Source organism: Vigna angularis, chromosome 7 (assembly GCF_016808095.1).
Source record: "Vigna angularis cultivar LongXiaoDou No.4 chromosome 7, ASM1680809v1, whole genome shotgun sequence".
Lineage (NCBI taxonomy): Eukaryota > Viridiplantae > Streptophyta > Magnoliopsida > Fabales > Fabaceae > Vigna > Vigna angularis.
Window position 1 is genome coordinate 24770917 of NC_068976.1, and position 24339 is coordinate 24795255.

The 24339-nt window shown below is 32.1% G+C and overlaps 3 protein-coding genes across 5 annotated transcripts; all 3 read right to left on the minus strand.

The window, feature by feature from the left end:
• Window positions 1–1836: 1836 nt before the first annotated feature.
• On the minus strand, window positions 1837–7809 carry LOC108338694 (probable zinc metalloprotease EGY2, chloroplastic). Its single transcript, XM_017575738.2, has 12 exons — window positions 7493–7809; window positions 7331–7394; window positions 6109–6240; window positions 5560–5610; window positions 5360–5470; window positions 5203–5277; window positions 4999–5104; window positions 4814–4907; window positions 3563–3716; window positions 2750–2957; window positions 2385–2545; window positions 1837–2234 (listed from the first exon to the last, which is right to left on the minus strand). Exons 1-12 carry the CDS (start codon window positions 7654–7656, stop codon window positions 1986–1988), a joined length of 1569 nt encoding a protein of 522 aa, XP_017431227.1. The 5' UTR covers window positions 7657–7809; the 3' UTR covers window positions 1837–1985.
• A 539-nt stretch (window positions 7810–8348) lies between these two features.
• Window positions 8349–10263, minus strand: LOC108337740 (uncharacterized). 2 transcript variants are annotated; one of them, XM_052879834.1, is made up of 5 exons: window positions 9944–10263; window positions 9694–9795; window positions 9481–9585; window positions 9187–9361; window positions 8349–8821 (listed from the first exon to the last, which is right to left on the minus strand). In XM_052879834.1, the coding sequence occupies exons 2-5, from the start codon at window positions 9772–9774 to the stop codon at window positions 8445–8447; spliced, it is 738 nt and encodes a 245-aa protein (XP_052735794.1). In that variant the 5' UTR covers window positions 9775–9795; window positions 9944–10263; the 3' UTR covers window positions 8349–8444. The 2 variants fall into 2 exon arrangements, with proteins under 2 accessions (XP_052735794.1, XP_017429813.1); XM_017574324.2 differs by having other exon boundaries at window positions 9978–10262.
• A 7756-nt stretch (window positions 10264–18019) lies between these two features.
• On the minus strand, window positions 18020–23269 carry LOC108338364 (auxin transporter-like protein 1). Of its 2 annotated transcripts, none has more exons than XM_017575197.2 (9): window positions 22513–23269; window positions 22143–22348; window positions 21853–22038; window positions 21656–21768; window positions 21277–21460; window positions 21048–21145; window positions 20018–20225; window positions 19534–19791; window positions 18020–18778 (listed from the first exon to the last, which is right to left on the minus strand). In XM_017575197.2, exons 2-9 carry the CDS (start codon window positions 22311–22313, stop codon window positions 18557–18559), a joined length of 1440 nt encoding a protein of 479 aa, XP_017430686.1. In that variant the 5' UTR covers window positions 22314–22348; window positions 22513–23269; the 3' UTR covers window positions 18020–18556. The 2 variants fall into 2 exon arrangements, with proteins under 2 accessions (XP_017430686.1, XP_017430687.1); XM_017575198.2 differs by having other exon boundaries at window positions 22143–22367.
• Between the last annotated feature and the right edge of the window lie 1070 nt (window positions 23270–24339).

A 24339-nucleotide genomic window follows, 5' to 3' on the forward strand; every position in this document is an offset into this window, starting at 1 on the left:
TATCAATGTTTAGACGTGAAATATGTTAAGATAATAAAATTAATATATTTATTTTATAATAATTATTTTGAAATTTAATTTTAAGATGGTTACTTTTATTGATATATTAACCTTGTATCTAAATTAAACTAAAAAAATAATACATAAAACAATAAAAACATCTTTTTTTACTTATCTCTTATACAAATATTTTTAAGTGAAATATAAAATGGAACAGGCTTTTTAAATCTTTATGCCTTAAATAAAAAAGTTATTTTCGAAGTAAACAACATTTTGAAACTTTTAAAGTATGTTTCACTAGAAGTAATTAAAGAGTTGGTTAAAAGCAAAATAACTAAAATCTGATTTTTAGTTATAGTTATGAAATTAAATTATTGATTATAAATATTTGATAAAGTTAACTATTAAATTAACTTAATTGCAAGTTTAACTTTTTATACAGTCAATATAAAATATTTTATATTATTGATTAATTAGGGATTACCGTAATTGTGACTTTTACAGTCATTATCATAATATTCTCATCCTAATCATAAGGGATTTTTTGAAGAAACCTAATCATAAGTGATTATCAATGAATTTATAAAAATAATACGTTACACTAAAAATACATTTCAATTATATTTTAAATGTAAATTTGTAAACATGTTTGTGTGGTTTTCTAATCTAAATTAGATTTTGATTGTGGAGGAAGATATATTCTTAAATAATTAGAGTTTTAGGTTCGAGATCGATCAAACTACGCTGAGCTAACTTTTACTATTTTAGTTAACAACTTTAATTTTAAATTCAAAATTTATTTATTTACTTTATGCTAGTTACCAATTGTGCCTTTATGCGTGCCTTAGTTTTCAACAACCACGAATTAGTATTCGTCCTATTTCATATTATTTAATTTTGTTTGAAGAAAAAATAGACGTTTAAGGAAATTATTACACGTCATGATACCAACTTTCTTTTACGATAACCAAAAATGTAATTAGCTGATATATCAATAAATAAGAGCTAAAAAATATAATTAAGTCGTTTTTAAAAAAAAATTAAAAAACAAATATTTTTGAAGAAATTATGATGTCATTTTAAGTTAGCTTCTAACTTCTTAATTATTATTTTCTATAAACATTTATTAAATTTATTATTTCTACCCAAAGAGGACTTTATTATTCAATTTTAGTTTTTATTATATGCTCTACATTTTTTTTGTATTGTACAGTTTATTTTAGCTATTCACGTATTTATTTCATTATATAACACTACATTTATGATATTGATATACATTCATATTACCATATTAAGCAGTATATATTATTGTGCTCATCTATAATGTCTATCATATTATTTTCATTTTAATTTTAATTGAAATATTTAAAATATAAGACTGAGAAATATGAAGAAAAAAATGAAACCAAAGAAATAATTACAACAATTTTAAATATGAATAAAAATTACAAAATTTTAAGATTAATTTTAAACTAAGCTTGTAATTGCTCAAAAATATTTTTATTATAAAATAAATTAGGATTTATAAAAACACGTATCTATTATTTAAATAGATAAATTTAATACATCATTTTTAACCACTTTCCTTATTCAACTGGGAAACTAAATCTGAAACAGAGTTGACCTTTTCAACTTTAAACTTACTCATCACTTTTGCCAAACTAAATGTAAAACGCGTGTAATCCTTAAACTTTAAAAACACGATACATATCTTGCTTTCAAAATTTCAAGTATTTTTTCTATTTTCCATCCATTATACGGCTGTGAGAAGTTGGAATTTAAAATTAAAAAAAAAGTGTTCATTGTTAATGAATCATGAATAACTAAACTAGGATGTATGCAGCCTAAAAATTTGACGTGTGATTATTCACCCAGCATGAGCCAACGTCGAAAGTATAATTCACCAAAAATCCTACCTTCTAATCAGTTATAAAATTTTCTAGCAGTCTAAAGGGACACTGCCAGAGTTTATGAGGCAACTATGTCTAGAAACTTGTGAGGGTTTCGTCTGTAAATGGGAAAGGGTATGGGAGGCATACCAACAAGCCTAAGAGCAAAACTGTTATTCCAATGGCAACATATTTCTCACCAGGATCAGTTATTTCCTCCGAGAGTGGTGCAATTGGACCTCTTTGCAAGAAAAAAATGAGAACTACCCAGTAGAAAGCTACATCATTAAGCAGTGACGAGAGTCCTAGCAACGCAATTGAAACTCCTGTGAAGCGTAATGAAGCCTGTGGAATAGACTGAAGTCAGTATCTTCACGATAAGGAAACAAAGGAAGCAATTATGTGATGTAATTAGTCAAATATTATCATGATACTGACAAATCAAGTTTTGCTTATAGGAATTTCCTTGTTCAGAAATATTACTAAATCTTGTACCTTTCTTCCCCATAGAGCAAAAGAAATTCGCCCTCCATCAAGCTCTCCGGCAGGAATGCTGTTGATGGCATTGATAAGGAGTCCTGCCCAAGCCCAAATCACTAGAGGGTTGACAGAAATTGCAGTTCCTTCCTTGAGAACGTTGCCAAGAAGCAGCTTTGCTAAAAAAGTAAATAAAAATGGTCACTACATATTGATAAAAGTATTAAGTAATACATCGGGCAGCCACCGGATTTAATTTGTTGCTCTTCTGTGGTAGTAATAATAGAAAATAAATGCTCATTTTAAAATATTTTGATAAACCCATAAATGAATGCAGACAGTCTATCTAAATTTCTTTATGCTTACTAGAGTGAGTAGCTTACCAATACCACCGGCAAGAAACGACTCGTGAAACACGGAAGCATCAACAACAACACCAAGACCATCACTGGGAGGCAAGACAAAACCAAGAAACAGAAGCAAAAGACCCAAGGAATAGCCAGCTAATGGTCCGGCAGCTGCAACCTTGAGCAGATCTTCGCGATTTGGTACTATGTTTCTTATCCTCGTAATGGCACCAAAGGAGCCTATCTGCCGACCAAATTACACATCAGATTTCTGTTTCTCGTATTAAGATGCTAGAAATTCTACATATCTACAAGAGAAAATTTGGCCATTGGCCAATATCTAATTGTACATATCAGCAAGATGTCCGTTTGAATATCAACACCAAATTCTACCATATTAAATTAGTTAGCAATAAACATAAGAAGAAAAACATAAATCCATCTCTACAGTACCACAATATTAAGCAATCTACGAGATTCAAGATGAATGCGCCATTTTCAGACACCAATTACAGTCATGCAATTCCGAAAGCAAGGTTTGACTTTGTAGAAAAGCAACACAAGCAATTCCCAAATGACAATGTAACAAAAGGTCTCATGCAATTTAATACCAACCACCAGTTATTTTGTGCAAGACAAGCACAGACGGAATGCTTCAAATTGTCATGCATCAACAAGAATTAAAAAAATTATCAAACATAAAATGAATGCATACTCTATGTAAGTATACATCCTCCGAATAATTTAAGTAATGATGAAAAATATGATACCCTAAATTATTGTCATTTAATTGAAGAAATATCTTTACCAAAAAAATGTGAGAGAAGATAAATAATTTTATCCTATAACCTGCCAGCTAGGAACAAAGTACGGGACCCCAAGTTTAACTCCAGTGTCTTTAGCAGCTAAAAAGTGGCCAAGTTCATGTACCCCCAGAATAAGTGCAGTAACAAGGGCTCCAGGTAGGCCATCCTTTAACAAGTTCAGATTGTCGAAAGCTGATCTGGAACATTAATAATAGTAATTTGGTGAAACGTAAAAATGTGTAGTAAAGTAACAAACATATTCCTATATGTAGAATAATTAATCATAAACATTTAAGAATATAAATCTCTAAATGACAATCAAGTGCTAAAGCCTATGCACACCAATCTAAACTTATTCTGTAATTAGAACCTACAATATATGCACAATACTTTCACTGGCATTTGGTTCAAAAAAAAGTTGTTTTTTTTCACTTGTAATTACAAGAAAAATCACTTTGTTTTCACCTTTCTCATTTTCAAAAAGTTTGCATGAAAAGTCTTTGTTTTACAAGAAAAAATGTTCAGATTTCTTTTTTACATTTTCACTTTTACTTACAAGAAAATTCTCCTTATTTTCACTTTCGTTATCTTCAAAAGAGTTTAAATGAAAGAAGTGAAATTGTTTTCCCTATTTATAATACAAACCTAACAAAGTAGAAAGCAAAGGAAAGACATGTTGTAATTAAAAGTGAAAACAGAATACCTTAACTAAACCAAGTGATTTCTAAATTTTTTTTTTGAATAATAATAAATGCATACCAAATTGAAGCATCATATGGAACAACTAATCAACCAGGGATAATAACAGAAAGACTAATGAATTATTGCTATGAAAGCTGGACAAGAATTCATCACTAGTTGAAGTATTTTAAAAAGAGAAACAAAGTGGAAAAAATGCTACTTTTTTTGTAATTATTAAACCAAATGACACCTAAATTTCACTTTATAGTTATAGGTGCATACGAAATTGAAGCATCTATAATACGAAACAATCAGTCAACCAGAGAAATGACAGGAAGAAATAAAGATTTATTCCTATGAAAGGCAGAAAACAATACATCAATAATTAAATTATTTTGAGACCATCCTATTTAAGAATATACAGCCTGGAAGATAAACATTTATTTACCTAAACAGTGTATTTGTAATACTTCCCTGAACTTATTACTCAAGCGTAGGAGTATACACAACTGTATCAGTATAGTAAACAAAGCACATGAAACTGACCGAACACTCTTGCCTAAGACATATCAGCGTATGAAGTGACAATTTAAGGCATAAGAAAACAGCTCACAATAAATCGGATTGCAAAGCAGGAACATTGCGAATAAGTAAGGTAAAAACCGTAACCAGTCCAAAAGCTCCAGCAGCAAACCACTCAGGTACGGCTGCCATTATAAGTAACACCAGAAGTACAAATCATGAGCTTTACAAAAAATCATTTTTGATCCACAATGTTGCAAGAGCTAAAACAAGTACCAGTTGTCTCTGGTTGTAAGGTTGTTCTTGGAACTACAACAGCCACTGGCTTGTCATCCTCTGGATTTACTAAAAGAAAAAGCTTGTACTCGTCTCCAAATTTATCCTACAATAATAACCATGCATAACTATAGTTAAGACACTGATTTAGACTGGAATCGCTCACAAAACCACTCGAGCAGAGAAACAAAAAATACTACACACTTTCAATCTCTTAGAAATTTTATCATAACTTTTAGCAGCTTGCCCTCGCAAGTTCCCTTTGAACAGCACTCCACCCTGGCAGAAAATAAGGACCCAATCTTCATACAAGACCTCTTCACATTAGGAAAAATACGTTATAGGAAAGATAGGCTCACACCTCGTAAGGATCTTGGCTTGTTACAAAAAAGGTATCGAAGCCAAAAACTTGGCTCCTTAGAATTTCGATTGTTTCCTTGGGAATTTTTATTGCTTCATCCAATTTCTGAGGCTGTAAGAACACATAAAGAACAGAAACAAGGAAAAATTATAAAAAAAAAAAGAGAATGCCTCTTCTAAAGCTTAATGCAGAGCAATCACCTTCACACCTGGCAGAGGTGATCCACTGGCAACTTCATCACTATCCAAACTCTGTTTTAACCATAAGGCCAGAGAATGAGAGATAAGAAAACTATTACATAATGTTCCTAACTTCAAATGACAATTTTATTTTCATGTTTTCTCCTTTTTAGTACTCAAAGTAAAATTGAATCCATGAAGTAATACTTCTAATATTTATTAAGGAGATTATAGCAGCATACAAAACTGATGGAATAAGAGTGGCAAAATTAGGTACCATTTTAAGGATTTAGTTCTTGACAAATGGTGGTGACGCAGACTTATTAAAAACATTTTATCACAGCTTAAAAGAAATCTTTTACACATTATAAGTAAAAAATAAAAGAAATGAATGGCATAAGATAAATTCCTGAGTACATTATGTCTGTGAGTAACAGCTTTTATAGAAGTCTTCAGCAATAAGATAATAAACAATGAAAAGAGAGTGCATGTGTGTGTACTGAACAACCTTTGGCAACGTATTTGCATCAAATCAAACTTATAAGGGAAATTCACTAAGGCAAACATTACCTGCACATCATTTTGATCCTTATTTGCATCACTAAATTCGTTTAGTTGTTCTCCATCTACAGGAGGAGAGGTACTTTGCACAGAGGAATCTTCCGAAGGTAGTGTTTCTTCATTTTTATATGCTTCTTTCTCCTAGGTAAATTAAAAATTGCATATTGTCAAGGTAAAAGCATGAAGACAAAAGAAATGTCTACATTGTGTTTGAGTTCAAACAATATAAGAAAAAAACAATAATAATTATTTTTATCCTAATAACTAAAACATAACCCATTAAATTATGTCGAATTGAAATTTGCTGAAAGGTCCACCTTCCAACTGACAACTTTTACCTTTTTGATCCCCTCTCTATCTCTATTTCAACGATAAGTTGTTTTTAAGGCAAGAAGTTTGTTCATTTGAATTGATTTTTTGTCCTAAATCCCTCCATGTGACCCATTAAAGTAAGCAAAGCTCCCTAACACATTTTGTTTTTCATTTAGGAGACTCAAAAGATTGTCTCATCTGAAGAAAACCTAAGCCTAACTCCTTTGCACTTGCACCAAAAGGCATTCATTATGTATAACATCTTGGCTTAATTAAGTCTTAAGTACCTCATAAAAGAATTTACTTTCTATTGACGTATTAAAAATTAATTAAGGCTCCAATTGTATCCACCATTTTCAAAAGTTGAAATGAGAGAGAGCATTTATGGAACGTAACGGTAGGATAATTCATCCTCATACTTCTCCTTCACAATCAAATATCATTTGGGAGTTGAGACCTCAAACTAGCCAGCTGCAAGCGTTGACAAACGAGTTGTATCACAACATTACAATAAAAAATCCAACTCCCATCAAATTGTGCAGAAATACGGTAAGCCTATAAGGAAGCCTTTGGCTTAGTTGATGAAGATAAGTAAACGTTCAAGAGTGTCATACATTGAATGATAAATTTAAAATATTTAACGAAAAATATTTATTAGAACACTATACTAAAAGTATTAAATACTACTTAAGCATTGTCTTATAATCACTCGTTAGCAGACCCCGAAAAGAAAACACGCAAGAAATTTCGAGCAATTACGGAAAGTTAAATTGAAAATTCAAGTAAAAAATCTTCATGATATCACACTTCAATTTCTGAAGACTAATGTCAGTTAAAACGAACATGCTGACTCCTGAAGGAAATTCCAGCAACAAAATGAGTTAAAAAAATGCAGAAACAGGCAGCAAACTGAAAGTACCTGCTCGTCGCTGCCGTTTGGTGGCTCAGTAACACTACAAGCAATCCCTCTTCTCCGGCTCGATCTATTCCAGTTGAAAACCGCAACAGCATTTGAAGCAAAATCAGTAACAATAGGAAAACAGAACGATATCCGCTACATAGAAAAGAAACTCGTACCTACCTCGGGTTCCGAAACAACTTGAACGAAGTAAACCGACAACGCGAATGAGGAAAGCCGTGGGAGCGGTGAAAACGGAGATCAAATTCGAAGCAAGAGGTGCAGTGGGACAGAGGAGGGAGGAGATTCCCGCGAAAAGCCGAAGGAGCTGCTAGAGAGAAACTCATGGTTCCGTTTGGAGCGAGCAGTGCCTCTAATTCAGATGAAACCCTAGTGCCATTGAAACGAATGAAGATTGAAGAAATCGGTGGAGAAGATGAAGCAGTGGCAACAAAGAGGAATCAATTATCCGCTATAATTTTTCTTAAATACCCGCGCAATGATATTTTCTGCAGCTTCTGGGACGAATATGAAGCGGGCGGAGTTCCGAAGGCCAATCAGCGTTTGACACCTAAGCGGATTAAACGACTAGATAGAATCCTTTTGTTTTTCTTATTAATTTTTTTTATTGAATTTGGAAAGTGGAATATAGACAGGATAAGCGTTTGTTCTGAGAATTTCTTAATGATAAACATAACTATTGTGAAAGTCATGTTTCATTGCAATATATTACAAATGAAAAAAAAAATAATCAGCAATATTTCATATTAATATAAAATAAAATACGTATTTGTCATCACTTTGTTATCTATTTTTTTAAAAATAAATCAAGATATTTAATATTGTAATCTTCCTTAAACTTCAAAACTTTTCAAGATTACTGTGTTGAATTTTTGTTATAGTTTATATTAAAGTCCTGCTGCCTAGTTTAGATTTCAATTTCATTGGCTTAGACAGAACAGAACAGGACAAATTTTAACTATTAGTCCAAGAACTATATAATAGCACTTTTGTTTGAGATCTCATTTTTAATATTAGATGATGTAACAAAAATAAATCAATTGAGACATCTTCAAAGTCTATACGTATGACCCTAGCTTCCTTACAATGGCAAAACAATGGCCAAGAGATTCATTTACTTGCATTCTGGTTTTTCATCCCATCTACTCTTTTGCCTTCTCCTACTGCCACTTCGAGGAGCTTCATACTGTCCAATCATCTTTTCAATTTGTTCAGATAATTGTGGAATTGGAAAGTGGACATATTCCTTATCCTCATCACTACCATTACCAATCCATCCATAGTAACCTTCACGCCTGTGACTCGGAAGAGGATTAAATGCTTTTGAAGATTGAATCATAGGAGCCTTGTCAGAAGGGCTCTTAACTTTGTTGACAATGGTGCTACCATTGATTTCTTTGACATTATCTACAGGCTTTTGCTCATTCTTTGACTTGTTCGTGCCTTGTTCAGGTCCTCCTCCAGCAGCTTGCAAGGCCACATCCCCAACATCTACAAATTGGCAGATTTAGCATAACAGAAGAAAAGTCAGAGTAAGTGTTCCTTTACCCTTCTGGGAAATTAGACATTTTTCTCAAATGTGATGCAGTTAAGCAGCAATTATCCTCTCTTTGAACTATTGTTTTGAATTACAGAAGAAACTTCAACTTCTATCTTAGTTTTAGTTCAGTTTAATGAATTATAAATACCAGATAATAAGTCTAGTGAATAAATAATTGTGAATGCCATCCAAAGAGATGTACCAATTATCAACATTGATATAGGATTGAAGTTCAGAAAGCTAAAACTCTTGATGACAGTGAAGAGTTATGCTAACAAATTTCAAATGGATGTAATTCAGAGATGTAATAAATTACCAATTTCTAGATTGTTACGTAATGCATCTCCTTGATCAGTGATTTGAGTAGTTAAGTCCAAACCATCCCTACCAGTATGCAATACAGTGTTTTCAGACACCAGTCTAGAAGGACCAACCTCAGAAATCCGAGCAGATGGTGTCACATTATTAACACCACCCCCTCCTTTACCATCCTGCAAATAAAGCACACATTACTTTGACTAAAAAAATAAACAACATTCATGTAACATTCAAGAGAATTCTTTCACAAGATTCATTTAATTGTACATTTTGCAGATGCTAAATTTTTTACCTTAACTTTTTCTACAGCAACTTCTTGTTTGCTAAGTAAGGTCTCGATTAAGAGCTTGTAAGAGGTCTCTTCAATAAAGGGCCATCCTTGAGTTCCACCATACACCTGAAGAAAACCATCCAACCCCACAGGTTAAAAAGAAAACCAAAACTCTAAAAACGAAACATTTATCATTTTTTTTTCCTTTAGATCTTCAGAGAAGAGAAAACCAACATCGAGAAGCTCGTTAACCGTTTCTCGAGTCAGTCTTATCCCAAACCCAATTAGACGCATTGCGTCCAGGGCAGCATCCATGCGCGTGGTACCCGTCGTCCTCTGCAGACAAAAGAAAATACCATTAAGAGAGGGAACACTCGAAAACACGTTAAAACGGAAGAGGGAGAAAAAAATAAAACTTGATAAACATAACATGAAAGAAATTCAGAGGTATTAGAAAAAGAAAATTAAGGAGGGCGAGTAATACGGGGGAATGAACAAGAAAGCTTGAAATGAAGGACCTTTCTGGGTTTTCGTTCCCTTGACGCCATTTCCAAGCCTCCTTCTTTCAGTGCAAGAAAAAATAATAATAAATAAATAAAATCCTTTCTTTCCTTCTAGTTGAGTTGGTGAGGAAAGAAACACGGTGGATAAAATGAAAGGGAAATACACTTCAAATCTGAAATGTGTAACTGGTTGTTCGGTATTCTCTCCGAGCTTCACTTTCTTCTAGCTCTCGACCCACCAATGAGACACACTTCTACGCAACAGAAGTTTCCATGAGAGTGTAGATTTACGACTAATGAAGGTGAACAAAACAACATTTTCATTTATGTAAATGTTTTTTTTACATCCAATATAAAACACAAAAGTAAACTTTAGTATCAGTGAAGAAAAGGAGAAATAAAGGATAAAAAAGTGAATGTGAGGGGTGTATAAAATTATGTAGTGTCAAAAAAATGCAATCCTTTCGTTTATTACATTTTTGCTTTGATTGGTTGCGAGAAAATAAACAGAGGATTGAAAGAGAGTGAATAAAAAAGAAGAGAGAAAGATAATTAGACAGAATATGGGTTGAAGAAGTAGTTGGATTTTTTTATCCAAACACAGTATATGAATTAAAAAATTACTTATATAAATATTTATATAGCATAATTGTTTTAGGTCAAAATTCGGGTTTTGAGACTATATAATTAAAAGAAAATAAGTTAAAAAATAAATCATAAGTCGATTCACAAGAATAAAATTCTTAATTATAACTTAAAAAAATGGATTAAAAAATAAGTTAGAATTTTTTTTCATAATTCAATTTTTCGGAAGCTAAATTCTAATAGGAAAAAAACGCGCTTGAAATAAAAAATAAAGATGGGATATTTGAAAAGGAGTAAAAACAAAAGATATTTGTATAATATATTATTATTATTATTATTATTCGGAATATTTTTATGTTAATTGTAGTGTCTTTTTAACCTTCTTCTCTTCCTTTGGCTGAACCAAACTTTACGTTATATTGTTCAGAATCAATCCATTAACACTCAATTAAATTTAATTAAACAAATAATTAGTATTAATTTGACAAATAAATAAATATATTTTAATAAAAAAATGGTTATGAAATATTATCGTGTAAATGCTAAAATTTTAATAATTTCTTTTTTTTGTATATACTATAATATTTGTAACAATTAAGTGTTTCTGTTTTACCTATTATTTTATAGTTTCTTGTAGAGACAACCAACTTTATTTAAAAAGAAAATGGAAAAAGTTTTGATAAGACATAGTAGACTTTCTAATAATTAATTGCTGAGTGATTATGAAAATGTGCTGCGAGTAAGAATAGGGACAGTATTGTGAGCATTGGATAGGGTCACTTAAGTAGGTAAATTGATTAAAAGTGATTTACGAAAAATCGTATTTTTTTTGTGTGTTGAATAATCAATTTAAATTTATATAAATAGATTCTATAACATGTATATAAACATATTTGTATATTGTAATATTTGTTTGTACAAACACATCTAATATATATTTAATTAGTATATGATAGACTCATTTAATACGTATTATTTGATTTGTCTAATTAATGCATGAAATGACTTATTTTATATTTTATCACAAAATAATTGTATAACTTGTGTATTAATAGACTTGTCTAATGCATATTATTAAATTCAACTAATTAGTGCATGAACAGGTCCATCTAATGTATATTATAATATTTATGTAATTAATGAATGAATATATTGGTCTAATGTATATTAATTGACTCATATAACATATGTATGAAAACAATTGTCTAATGTATATTGTTATACTTGTCTAATCATTATATGAGTGATTTGTCTAATGTATATTACTAGACAGGTCTAATTAATTCATCGACAATTCGTTGAATCAAAGTATTCCTAAGCTCATATAATCAACATATGGAATGACTCGTTTGATATATTTTTGTTATACTCTTTTAATTAGTGTATCTACAATCTCGTTTAATGTGTGTTGTTAGGCTCGTGTAATATTTTTTTGCAATACTTGTCTAATAAATGCATGGAAGGACTTGTTTGATGTGTATTCTTATACTTGTTTGATCAATGCATTCACAAACTCTTCTAATATATATTGTTAGACTTGCCTCATAAGTATATGGACACATTCGTATAATGTGTATTACTATACTCGTCTAATAAGTGTATGTTCAAACTCGTCTAATGGGTATTACAAGACTCATATAATCAATGACCAAACAAACTCATCTAATATGTATTAATAAACTTCTCTAATTTGTGTATGAAAATACTTGTGCAATTTATTTTGCTAAATAGGTCTTATCAATGTATGGACAAATTGATTTAGTATTTGTTGGTAGACTTATCTAATCAATGTATGGACAGACTTGTCTAATGAATATTCTTAGACTCATATAATCAATGTATGAAATGAATCTTCTAATGATTTTTTCTGAACTTGTTTAATTAGGATGTGGACAAAGTTGTATAATGAGTGTTTGTTCATACATGTCTAAAGTGCATTGCAAAGCTCGTCCAATTAATGAATGGAAACACTTGTATTGTATTAATGGGCTTGTTTAATTTGTGTATAGATAAACTTATCTAATGTATATCGACAACCTCATCTTACCATCGTATATTATTGGTAGACTCGTTTAATCAATGTTTGGATAAACTCATCTAATGAATATTTCAAGACTCGTGTAATCAATGTATGAAATGTCGTGTTTAATGTTTTTTTTCTATACTTGTTTATTGATTGTATGGACAAACTTGTTTAATATCTATTGTTATACTTGTTTAATTAGTGCATTGATAGACTTGTTTAATGTTTTTTTGTTATATTTGTTTAATCAATTAATGGAATGACTTTTTTTAATTTTTTTGCTACATTCGTTTAATTAGTATATGAATATACTCGTTTAATGTATATTGCTATACTTGTCTAATGTTCATTTGTTATACTTCTAATTAGTATATGGACTATGTATTGCAAGACCCATTTACTAATTTTTGTTATATCCGTTTAATTAATGAACAAAACGACTTGTCTAATGTTTTTTACTATATTCATCTAATTAACATATAGATAGATTCTTTAATGTATATTGTTAAATTTGTCTAATTTTTTCTATACTCATCTAATAAATGTATGGACAAAATTATTCAATGTGTATTGTTAAACTCTATAATTTTTTCCACACTCATCTAATGTGTGTTTATAGTCTCCTTTGATCAATATAGGTTTAATGTATGTTTGTATATTCATTGATAATATAAATACATTAGTGATATATTTTAAAATAATTAGTTTGCCAAAATTATAAGCTGTTACATTTGAAGTTGGAAATAGTAAAAAGTAAATTAAAAAATGTAAAACCAAAATTATAATACTAAGAAGTATGATATTTTTATTACAAAAATATTCTTTAAACTTTTAAAATGAACTATTAAATAAAACATCTTTCATTTATTGTATTTTATGATTGACATAAATTATTTTACTTCACTTAAATTTTATTCTAGTGGATATATTTTAAATGTTCAAAATAGTTTAATACCTTTTAAGTAAGGGAAGAAAGAAAAACGGATAGGTTTCTACTCCCTCTCTTTCAAATTATGATTGGCCCTTCCAATAACATAAAATGCTGATAGAGCATTAAGGTATTCCGCAACAAATAAATTAAAAAACCAAGGATATAAAATCATGGTTTTTTTTAAGTAATATAATACCAACATAAAATTTTCATCAACTTTTCAAAAAATTAATTTTCACAAAAAAGAAAAACTTAACTGATTATTTTAATGATTAAGCAACCTCTTGTTACTTTATTTTTATCAGTGATCCAAAAATCTAACGCCACTAAAATCAACAATAAATGCTTAGAGCTATTTAGTTGTAACTATTGTTACATCAGAATAATCTTGTAACTTAATAAATATCTTCATCTACCTCGTCTATTTTGAAATAATTTTTAAATATATGCAACTTTTATATTTTAAGAATATATAATTTCCATTTGAAAACATATAAATTCCAAAATTAAAAAAAATGTGAATCAAGATTAAGAACTATGATATTTTAACATCATTTCTCTTTATATACTTAATATACAGTTTTATAAGTTATTTTTATATGATATTATATTTATTATTGTTATTTTAATATAATATTATTTTATCAAAAAAATAATAGGGTTTATTTTCTAAGAAGGAAGAAGTTGCAACTTCTTACTAATTATTTTGATACTACTTTCTTCTTTCAAGTTACATTAGTAAGATACTTGACCCAATATTTGAGAGCCCATATCTCTCTGGGTTTTATTCTACTTAGTTTTTCTTTTAGTTCTCCACCCTCATCCTTGCACATTTATTTAATTTTCCATTTTGCCTTTAGAAGTTATTAATTATATTATTGATCTACTGCATTTTAGTTTAATATTTAAAATATTTTATTTTATCAGATTATTAAAACTATTTTTTTAAATAGATAATTGATTCTTCATATTTAAAGTGTACCATAATCATAAATTTGATTCAAATATTAAAATATATAACTTGTGTAACATCCCAAAAATACAGTAACACCATATAGTCGAATTAATTACATTAATGATAAACCAAATCAGTCTTAAATTAAACAAGAGCACAGGTTCTGGCCGAACGGCCTTACAAGAAGCGAGTTACAAAAATAACGAGATGTACAATAAGATAACTTGACCGAACGGTTTACAAAACAAAAAAATACCGAACGGTTAGGTCAAGACAAAGGGAGAGTGGTCGTTCCAAGACAACTCGCTAAAATAACTAAACTAAACAATTAACCGAACAGACTACTGTTCGGCCTTCACTTCTACATCAACGAGGTTCTCTTCCTCTAATATTCCTTCTTCCAGCGTCTCCTCCAGTAACGCATCACCATCTGCTCACATTCACACGGATGATCATTGCAAAGACAAGACGGACGTACAGATACAGGACAACACAATGAAGAACACAAGGTAAGCTTATTTAATTTAATTCAAGTAATAACATGCATTTCTCAACATATCAAACATATCAAATAGGTTCCAATATACAATTCAATCAATTCCTGATACTAGACTGACTGTCCGGACTGTATGAATTCTGTGTAGCTACGATGTTCGTTCACCCAGGTGGTGTAGTAACTGGAATTCTCATCAGCTGCCACCCGAGGTTAGTCTGTTCCGTCCAAAGTACCCCTAAGGACTAGGACCTCCTGCCGTTCCCACACATGACATACTCCCCTCTACTTGAGGACGAGCACTCACGGAACATCAGGATGAATCGACAGCTAAGATTTGTCCACATTCATACTTTACAAATTCCAACTTTCATCCAAGAGTCGTTCCTCCCTGGAACGCTCGTTCAAAATCCACAACCGCTTATTCATCTCATATACTGTTCATCATTTATAATCTTTCTATTTAATATCATTTTCGTCTTCCATTTCCAGTGCATAAAGTAACGAACGTTCAGCCCTCTTCATAACAAAGACGAACATGAGGAACGAGACCGAGAAATCCCCCGTTCCAGAACAGAATAAAACCGACTGCAATAACACCGTATATGACGAATGTCATTTACCACTTGAGTCAGTTGAATGAACTGACTCTCAATAAGTTCATATCAATACTCAAAGAATGGTTTAAGTACAGAGGCTCTAGGCCAGATCCAATGGATATAGGCCCCTCAAGACGAGTAAAGGACAATACTTAAAATAATTCAATTACAGAAACCGACTACCAGTCAATGACCGAACACGGTAAAAGGATTTACTGAATTTGGACGAACGCTATTTCCACAAGTTTAATAATTAAAGACGAGTACGAGCGTTCGGTATAAGACCGAGCGCCACTCATGACGAACGCTTTGGGTCGAAACCCATCACTGTTTTGAACTCGTGATAGAAATATTAATAGTAATAATTATAATACGGGATGGTGAAGAGAGGGTTTAAGAATGACTAAGTGTCCAGATATATGTGTACAAGTTTCTCAATTCCTCACATAACACTCAGGTCATCTACGCTTGGCCGAACGCGCAAACATAGAACTATTATAAAAGGGCGTTCGCTCTCAACCAGAATTCTGCCCAAATGAAAGAATTCAATTTCAAAGAAGTTTACTAGCAATCACCGAACGGTCAAGGACCATTCAATGACGAACGTTCATTATCATAGGGAATTTATATTCAAAGTTTCATTTACATTAAACTCATTTCTCAACATAAAATTTCATATTTTCAAATACTCATATCATAGTACATTTCATAATTCTCATACATCAGCTCATAATCATAACCATATACTAAAAATCAAATATCACAAATTCATGCTTCATACCACTCACAGAACGTCCATACAGTACAATACAAACATACAAATTAAATTGAATAAGCTTCCCTTACCTGGATCAATGAGTGAACGTCCTAAACGTAAGATTTTGGGTTCGCCCGTTTACAGCTTTATACCCTCAAAGATCACTTGACTCTTGCAACTAAATCTAACCACAAAGGAATCAAGAATAACTTAGACTATATCCCTGCATGCAACCAGAACTTGGTTTTGCATGTAACCCAAGAATGAACGACTAAGGGAAGAAACTTACCAGCTCAAACTTGAAGCTTGTTCGGTTTAAGAGGAAGCTTGGGACACCGGGAATGCTCCTACGGTGTCTGAACGGTGATCGGAGCAGAGAAGAGTGAGTTACAGTAGAGAGAAGGGGAAATTTCTAGAGAGAAGGAGGAGAAAATGAAAAGTCAGAGTTTGGTAAGGAGAAGGTGCATGTAGAAGAGAGTGGGCAGGTTTTTCAGAAATCATTTTGATTCACCCCACGACCAAACGGTCGTGCGCTCTCCTGTTGACACCTGCACTCCACTTACTGACTTCCGAATCTTCCATTTTGACACTTGGCGTTAGCGCAGAGTTTGTGAGTGCGTTTTAATGGTTTTGAGCAGGGTTTTGGGTGTAATAAATGAGATTAAACAGGTGGGATTTGAGTGTATTTAACGAGGCCTGACAACTTGTATACGTTGATAAATGTTAAAAACCTGAAAAAATGTATTTTATTTTTGGTTTTTAGTATTACAAAATTTTGTTTTTCATGCTATTTCTAAATTATTTAATTATTATGATGATTATTTCGATCAGTTTTTAAATATTGATCTCCCCAGTTTTAGTTTCATGTTTAAGCCACTCCAAGGCACCCACGTCACTCTTTGCACTGTCCCACGAATTCAACATACACTCCAAAACTCAAACGCATGAAGACAAAAAAAAAGACACTGCAAAATGTTACCCCTCTTGGCTGAAATTATTTTGACAAAAGAAAAATGTTCTTTTAACAATTTTTCTTTTTATATAACTTTTTTACAACAACAGATATGATAGTTTATGATTTATCAGTTTCAAATATATAGATCAATAAAATAGTGATACATAATTTATTATAAAAAAATTGTTATTGTATCTGCAAGAATATCACGCCAAGAAAATATCTAAACTTATCCATTGCAAAAATATGGTTGCTGCCACATGGCAACTTCTGTTAAAGTTCTGTTATTGTATCTGCAAAATGTTTCCTTGTATAGTGTCTCTAGAAATGTTTTTTTTAGCATGCTTTGATGAAATACTATTAGACTATAGTAGTATAAGAAAGTTCTACACTCCTTCAATTATCTTGTTCTATGTATTGAAATTTTCTAACTTATATTGGATAATTATTTTAAAGTATATACTTTTATTTAGTTCAGTGTATAAAATTTATACCATTGTTAGTGCATGTAGATATACGATTTGATGAGTATGAGAACCTTTGATATCTATCCAATGATATGAAAAAAAAAAAAAAAAACAATGGAAGCAAATGAAAAATCATGTCATTGCCACACAATTGGAAGGGAATTTTACTGTTCCTTTTCAATTGAAGGTTCACCTTAAGATTCTATATTTCTAAACAAGACTCTTGAAACTTTTAAGATAATGTTGAACTTGATAAGTAATGGCTGAGATGCAGAGAATATAGCCAAAGGTGAAAGGTACAAACACCAAACTCAAATAAGCCTTTTACAAAATCCTCAATTATTGCCCACCAAAACTCTAAAACTTTCCAAGTCATACATACATACACCCCATGATTCCCTTTTTTTGTGCTTTCAATTTTGACTACTAGTCAAACACGCAACACCATGCAACCCAACTTAAGTCACCAGGAAAAAAACATATATGATCTAATAACACTGGACATTTTAAGAGGAAAAAATTATTATATTCGAAAGCCAAGATATTATTAGAAACATGCAGGCTGTACTCTAGATTGCTATAATCCAATTGCCAAACAACAATCCCTATATAAGCTAAATATAGTTCATGATTACCATTAACCAAAATGATTCAAAAGCGAAGAAATATAACACTGTTGCCTTGCTACACAAGGGAACATCAGCATTAACATAATATATATGTATGTATGTATGTATGGAGATTGAACCAAGATATAGAGAAAATACACAAGGGGGAAGATGCTGATGTGTCCCTCTATGTATCATGCAAAAGAACATATATAGAGTTTTCAGTGATGCAGTGTTTGGTTGGAAGCTGGTGTTTTATGCGGGGGGCACTGGTAGCACTTTGCAAAGAGTCCAAATGTGTCAACCTGTTTGATGAAGTTTGCCATGCTAGCCCACCCTCCAAATCCAAATCCCACCACTAGAACCCATACCACCACAAATGCATTGATCACATACATTAACGTCCAGCTTGGGATGAAGAAGGGCAATTTCTCAGCAGCATTCTGCAAACACAGCACAGATAAATTGTTAAATGTTACCTGTGTTTGATTTCACATAGTTGTACAAGTTTTTCATGATTGATCTACTATGAATGAGTTTCCAAGCATTATAATAAGGCAAAAAGTAGTGAAACTGTTAGTTGACTGTAATGAGTTGCTGATTTATGCTAGGATCAGTAATGTAAATACAATGTAGGGTCATTTGAGGGAGTTAGGTTAGCCATGGCCCATCACATTGCTAAAATGTGGACATTGGTTTGCATAGCATAGGGGGTAGTATAGTATGATTCTAGCATATAACTGAATGACAAAGAAATGGAACCAACCCCATCGTGTCTCATAAATTTTCAACTCAAATAATTAATAGAACAAGTGGAGTAGGGGTTAATAATACTGCCAGTGACATGGGAAAACTCTTCTTCCAAGTTTAATCATGGAGCCCAAATCATACCCTCTAACACTATATAATACAACATGTTTTAAGATTTCTTTTAAAAGGTTTAGCCTTTTTATAGGGAAGAAAACACTGTTTCGTACTGCTATAGATTAGCTACAAGTTCTGCATAGAGTGTACATAGCAGCCTATTAAAACTCAGATTTTGACCAGCACTAGTCTAAACCGTGAATGTTAGTATTATAATATGGCCACACCTTTATGATTTTATAGATTTTAACAGAGCAAAGTAAAGGCCGTTAGAAGAGACAAAGATTAGGTACAAACAAACAAAGATGAGATATGAATGGATTGGAGTATTTACCTGTCGTGCAGAAGCAGACCTGTAAGTAAGCATGTGGGCAGAAGCAGGGATGATATAGACGGTAAAGGTAACCAAAAGAGCCCCCACAGCAGAGTTTATAGGGCCAAAGAAAGGGAAAATAATGGCCAAAAACCATATTGGTATCACCACAGGCAACCTTGCAAGAGCCCTCAAACATATGCTCTTTGTGTCATGCATTCCTATCACTTTCTCCCACACAAAATACAATGGTGTGCAAGCAAATCCAAAAGTGATAAACTGCCATCCCCACACATGTAATAGGTAAAACTCATCAGTTTATAAAACTTCTTCTGTCATTGCTCTCTCTCTCTCCTGCTGTTTACATTAAACAAGTACTCTCTTTTTTTTCTTAATTTAAAACGATGTTGTTTGTAAACAAAACCACTATTGTTATATAAATGTTGCATGAATGAATAACTTTAGAAGTTGGATATTTTAAGGGAAGGGAAAAAATGTTATGGACCTGGTGAATCAGCATTAAGATGACACCTGTGTCACGCCAACCAGAGCGAGGGAGAAGAGAGAAGGCATTGGAGTGGTCCAGGAGTTGGTCACCAAAGGCCCAGTAAACGGCAATGGCAGATGGTAGGGTGAGTGTGAATACAAAAAGAGTGGCATAAAGATAGATATATTTGAACTTTTGAGGTTTCCACATTGCATGCATGATTTCCCTGTAATAGTCATAGGGTCCACAAGTTAGTGCATAATGCAGCAATACCAACTTAAATCCATCCCCAACCAATGACCCAGATGCTCTCATCTCAATATCATATAGATTCCTTTCATTTATACTAATATGCTCCAAGTTCAAAAGGAAATTCGGTTTGTCAGTCCCTGGATATGTCCAAACGAGTTATTAGAATTGTTTTCTAACCCACTTTGCAATACAGAGTTAGCTTAACCCAGAAAAGGTACAAGTTATATTAGAAAAGGAAACAAGTTGTACACAAGAGAATATTTTAAAAACACGCATAAAGAACTGTGCATTTCCGTACTAATCTCTTATTTCCATGACCCCATTGCTCGAAATTCCTCTTGAATGATGGAAAAAGAATATTAATAAACGTGTAAGCATTCAATATGCATATAGTAACATAAAAACACACATGATTATTGTATGTTTTCTGTAAAGTTAATTATCCATTCCTTATACATGACTACTCGAGTTATTCATCGTACTTTGGTATTGGAGTTGTAGGAAGGGCAGAATGTAAAGATGGATAGATGAATTGAATGCATAAAGTTGAGAGGGGGTTGGAAGTGGAGGCCAAGACACAAGTTTAATGGTTGCTCGAAAAAATGCCAGATTTACTGTTTTGTCTTATTTTCGGAGGCCCCATAAGAATGGAGGCAAAAGCTGCAATTGAAGAAAGTGGTCGTGCAATAAACTTCTACTCTCCTTGATGTTTCGTTGTCTTAAGACAATAAAGAAAACTATCATCATTGTTTTGTCTAACTCAACAAGCAAAATATTAAAAAAACATAGGTCTTACACTGTGACGGCGTGCCCGCCGAAAGTGTAGAGAACGTTGGTGGCTCCCGTGAAATACAAAACCAATTTTTTGGGGCCCGTGTGAGTCACATTTTCAACCTGCAAAATTAAAGAGGGAGAGCCAGAGGTCTTATTTTTTTTCACATCTAATACGTTATTATGATCAAACGACTTCTAATAAGAGAGACCCCACTGAAGAAATCAACACCGTTGTACTTGGTATTGCTTACCTGGCCATGAAGGATGGCTGCAATGGTTAAGTACCAGGCTGTGTAAGTGGTCATGCCAAGACCAAGGAAAGACCAAATCCTGTAGTTGTGAAATGAAGGTATGAACACCGTTGTTGCACAGCATGCTCCGAATATGTAAGTCCAGGTCCTCTTATCCAAGTGGTCATTTATGTAGTATATGTTACTGCATAGTCATATACCATACCCCAAATCACAAAAACACCCTCTTAAAATCAATTAAATTTTCAATTATCTAATCAAATCAACAGTTTTAAAAAACAGTTTGACTGTAATCTTGGCTACAAGTTCAAAGCTTTTCAGTTTTCTGTCACCAAAATTGTGGCCATTTTGGTCTACCTTGACTACAGAAAATTTATACCTTGCACAAGCTATAAGCTGGATGACAGATCCGAAGAGGAGAAAAGTGCAGTTAAAGGCCAGGCCAATGGCTTTCCAATATGGACCTAGTAAACCTTCCAGCACTTCAAACCACTGAAAAAACGAAATTAGGCCAAAGTTTTACACGGTAAAAAGAAAATTGAGCTTTTTTTTTTTCATTTTAGTTTTTGGTCTAACCTGAATGACATGGTTTTTGAAGTTGACATTCTCTTTCTCTTTTCTGCTCCTGTACTCGATGTACAGAATGCTAATCAAATAAGCAGTCCAACTTCCCATTATTCCATAGAAGACCTGGAATATGACGCCAGAAAGCATTCCCAGCTGAGCGAAAGAGTATGGCAGTGTTAGCAGAACCTGCGCAACCTGCAAAGCACAAAACCATAAACATAATCAAACCAGATTCTCTTACAGAATCCAAGTTTCAATGATATGAGAGTGACACTCTACGGACTCATATTTTTTGTTACCTGATTCGAAGCACAGCTGAACCATGCATCATAAACAGATCCACCGTGCCACAGAATGCTTCTCAAACTGGAATGTGAGCCACCCACCTTCTCATCCTCTCTCTCTTCACGCTCAACAGTTTCATTCAGGCTTGACATCATGATTTCTTCACCTTGCTTCTGGGGTAACATTGTTCCAAGATAATAATTATAATATAAAGAGAGTCCTGAAAACAATCACACACACTGTATCAAACAATGAGTTAGCTAGACGTTTACCAAACCCAGGGAAGAAAGTCAGACAAATTGACAAGAGAAAACAAAGGAGATTTTGATCCATGAAAAAAACCAAACCATAGAAAAAAAAAAAGAAAAAAAAAGCAACACTCACCTAATATTGGTCAATGTTGAAAGGTGAGAGTATTCTCTTATAGCACGGAAACAGAGGAAACAGAGGTTTTATGGTGGCATAGATGAGTGTGAGAGTGGCAGGGAAGTTTACTTTTTTAGGTAAAAAGAGAAGACTATAGCAGCACTTGATTGGGTTGGTGTTGCGGTTTTGGTGGTAATTTGAGAGGATTTTGATTTTTGAACTGTTCAAACTCTGTACAAAAAGCTCAAATTACAAGAGTGGCAGGCCTTAAATATGGCTTTGTGCACTACCTGGTGGCGTTAAGGTGGTGAGTCAGTGAAGGTCTTAAATGCGGGTTCTGAAGAAGGAATTGGCAGAAGGTGGCAGTTTTCAATGCAGAAGATACTATTACTAACCCAGGAAGCAAGAAAGGGAGAGAAGAAGGAGAAAAGGTTGTGTTGGGATGGTAAGAAACAAGTGAGGTTGGTGGTGAAGAAGAGGGTTGAGTTTGGAGGATCGAGATCTGACAAAAAGGAAGTACACCTGAGAGAGTAAACTTGGAAGATGGAGCTGTGCTTGCTTCGAACTTGATTAAAAGAAACAATAAAAAAATTAAAAGAGAGCAACGGGAAAGGAAACGAATGGAAGAACTGCTACGATAGCTCTTGGGTTTATTCTTCACAATCACATATATACATGTTTCTTGGTTTCCCTTCTCTTATAGTTGTACTTTATCTCTCTCTTTTGTTCATGTTTCTCATTCGACTCTAGCTGCCTCGTGTTTCTGTACGAGGATCACTGTCTGGTAAGAAAGAAAAATTATAAATCATTTACTTCTTTGGGACAAAAGCTTTATATTTTTCTTTTTTTTTAGTATATGAATAAATGTGGAAAATGAAATCAAATAAATATATCTGTTTTATTCTGTAATTATTAATTCTAAATTGAAACACCTTATGTTAACACTTTCTGTTACTGGACGTAGTGATGTGTAGCCTTTAACGAAGCATGTTGTGAGGAGAAGCTTTATTTATTTATTTATTATTATTATTTATTTATTCAAGAAAAGGGTACACATTGGTGTGGTGTAGATGACAACCCACACAATAACATTGAAAAGTTAATATGGTTATTACAGCTGTCAAAGTAATGTAAGATAGGATGGATTAAGAAAAGGGACTCACTGAACTACGATCCTTTCGATTTGATTGACTTTACTTACCAAATTTGTAGTTTATGGTAATTCAACATTTGGTTATCGTAGATAATTTGTGCTGTTTAAAATAAATGCTTCCTACTTTAGAATAAGTTTAATACATTTTTCTATTTTTTTTTAAACTTTAGATTACTCAATTAGTGTAATTTATCAACAGTAAGTTTTTTTTTTCTTTTGATAAAAATAAGATAAATTGATTTAACGTCGTCTTGATTTGAATTCTATATAATTTTATTGAGTGATATGAACTATCACCACTTATGTCCATCGATATTAATTTAAATGTCAATATTAATATAATTCATTAACTCATAATAGCTCAATTTTTTAAATAAAAAAATATTTTTATTAATTCATTTATTAAGTTAAATATGTTTTTAATTTTTAAATTATAATCTGGAGTCTAGTTCTATTTCAAACTTTTGATCTTTAAACTTAAAAAAAGGAAAAATTAATCTCCATCACTTAATAGAGTTTATGATTTACATCTTATTTTAAAATTAACTAGTATAAACATATATATATATATATATATATATATTATTTATTATTTTATTTGAATTTTAATTATTATTTAATATATTTAAACTTAAATTAAGTTTATTGGAACAAAATTATCAATTATTTTAAAAAGAATATGACATGCTATA

Excerpts from the sequence above, each read along its gene's own strand:
- LOC108338364 (XM_017575197.2), bottom strand. The coding sequence starts at position 22,313 with ATGTTACCCCAGAAGCAAGGTGAAGAAATCATGATGTCAAGCCTGAAT. Across the intron at positions 22,039-22,142 it reads TCAGCTGTGCTTCGAATCAG|GTTGCGCAGGTTCTGCTAAC; the intron begins GTAACAAAAAAT and ends TGTGCTTTGCAG. Across the intron at positions 19,792-20,017 it reads TCTTAATGCTGATTCACCAG|TTTATCACTTTTGGATTTGC; the intron begins GTCCATAACATT and ends TGGGGATGGCAG.
- LOC108337740 (XM_017574324.2), bottom strand. The coding sequence starts at position 10,007 with ATGGCGTCAAGGGAACGAAAACCCAGAAAG. Across the intron at positions 9,362-9,480 it reads TTGCTGTAGAAAAAGTTAAG|GATGGTAAAGGAGGGGGTGG; the intron begins GTAAAAAATTTA and ends CTTTATTTGCAG. Across the intron at positions 8,822-9,186 it reads ACGTAACAATCTAGAAATTG|ATGTTGGGGATGTGGCCTTG; the intron begins GTAATTTATTAC and ends GCCAATTTGTAG.
- LOC108338694 (XM_017575738.2), bottom strand. The coding sequence starts at position 7,656 with ATGAGTTTCTCTCTAGCAGCTCCTTCGGCTTTTCGCGGGAATCTCCTC. Across the intron at positions 5,105-5,202 it reads AAATTTCTAAGAGATTGAAA|GATAAATTTGGAGACGAGTA; the intron begins GTGTGTAGTATT and ends TTATTATTGTAG. Across the intron at positions 2,546-2,749 it reads GTTTCTTGCCGGTGGTATTG|CAAAGCTGCTTCTTGGCAAC; the intron begins GTAAGCTACTCA and ends TTACTTTTTTAG.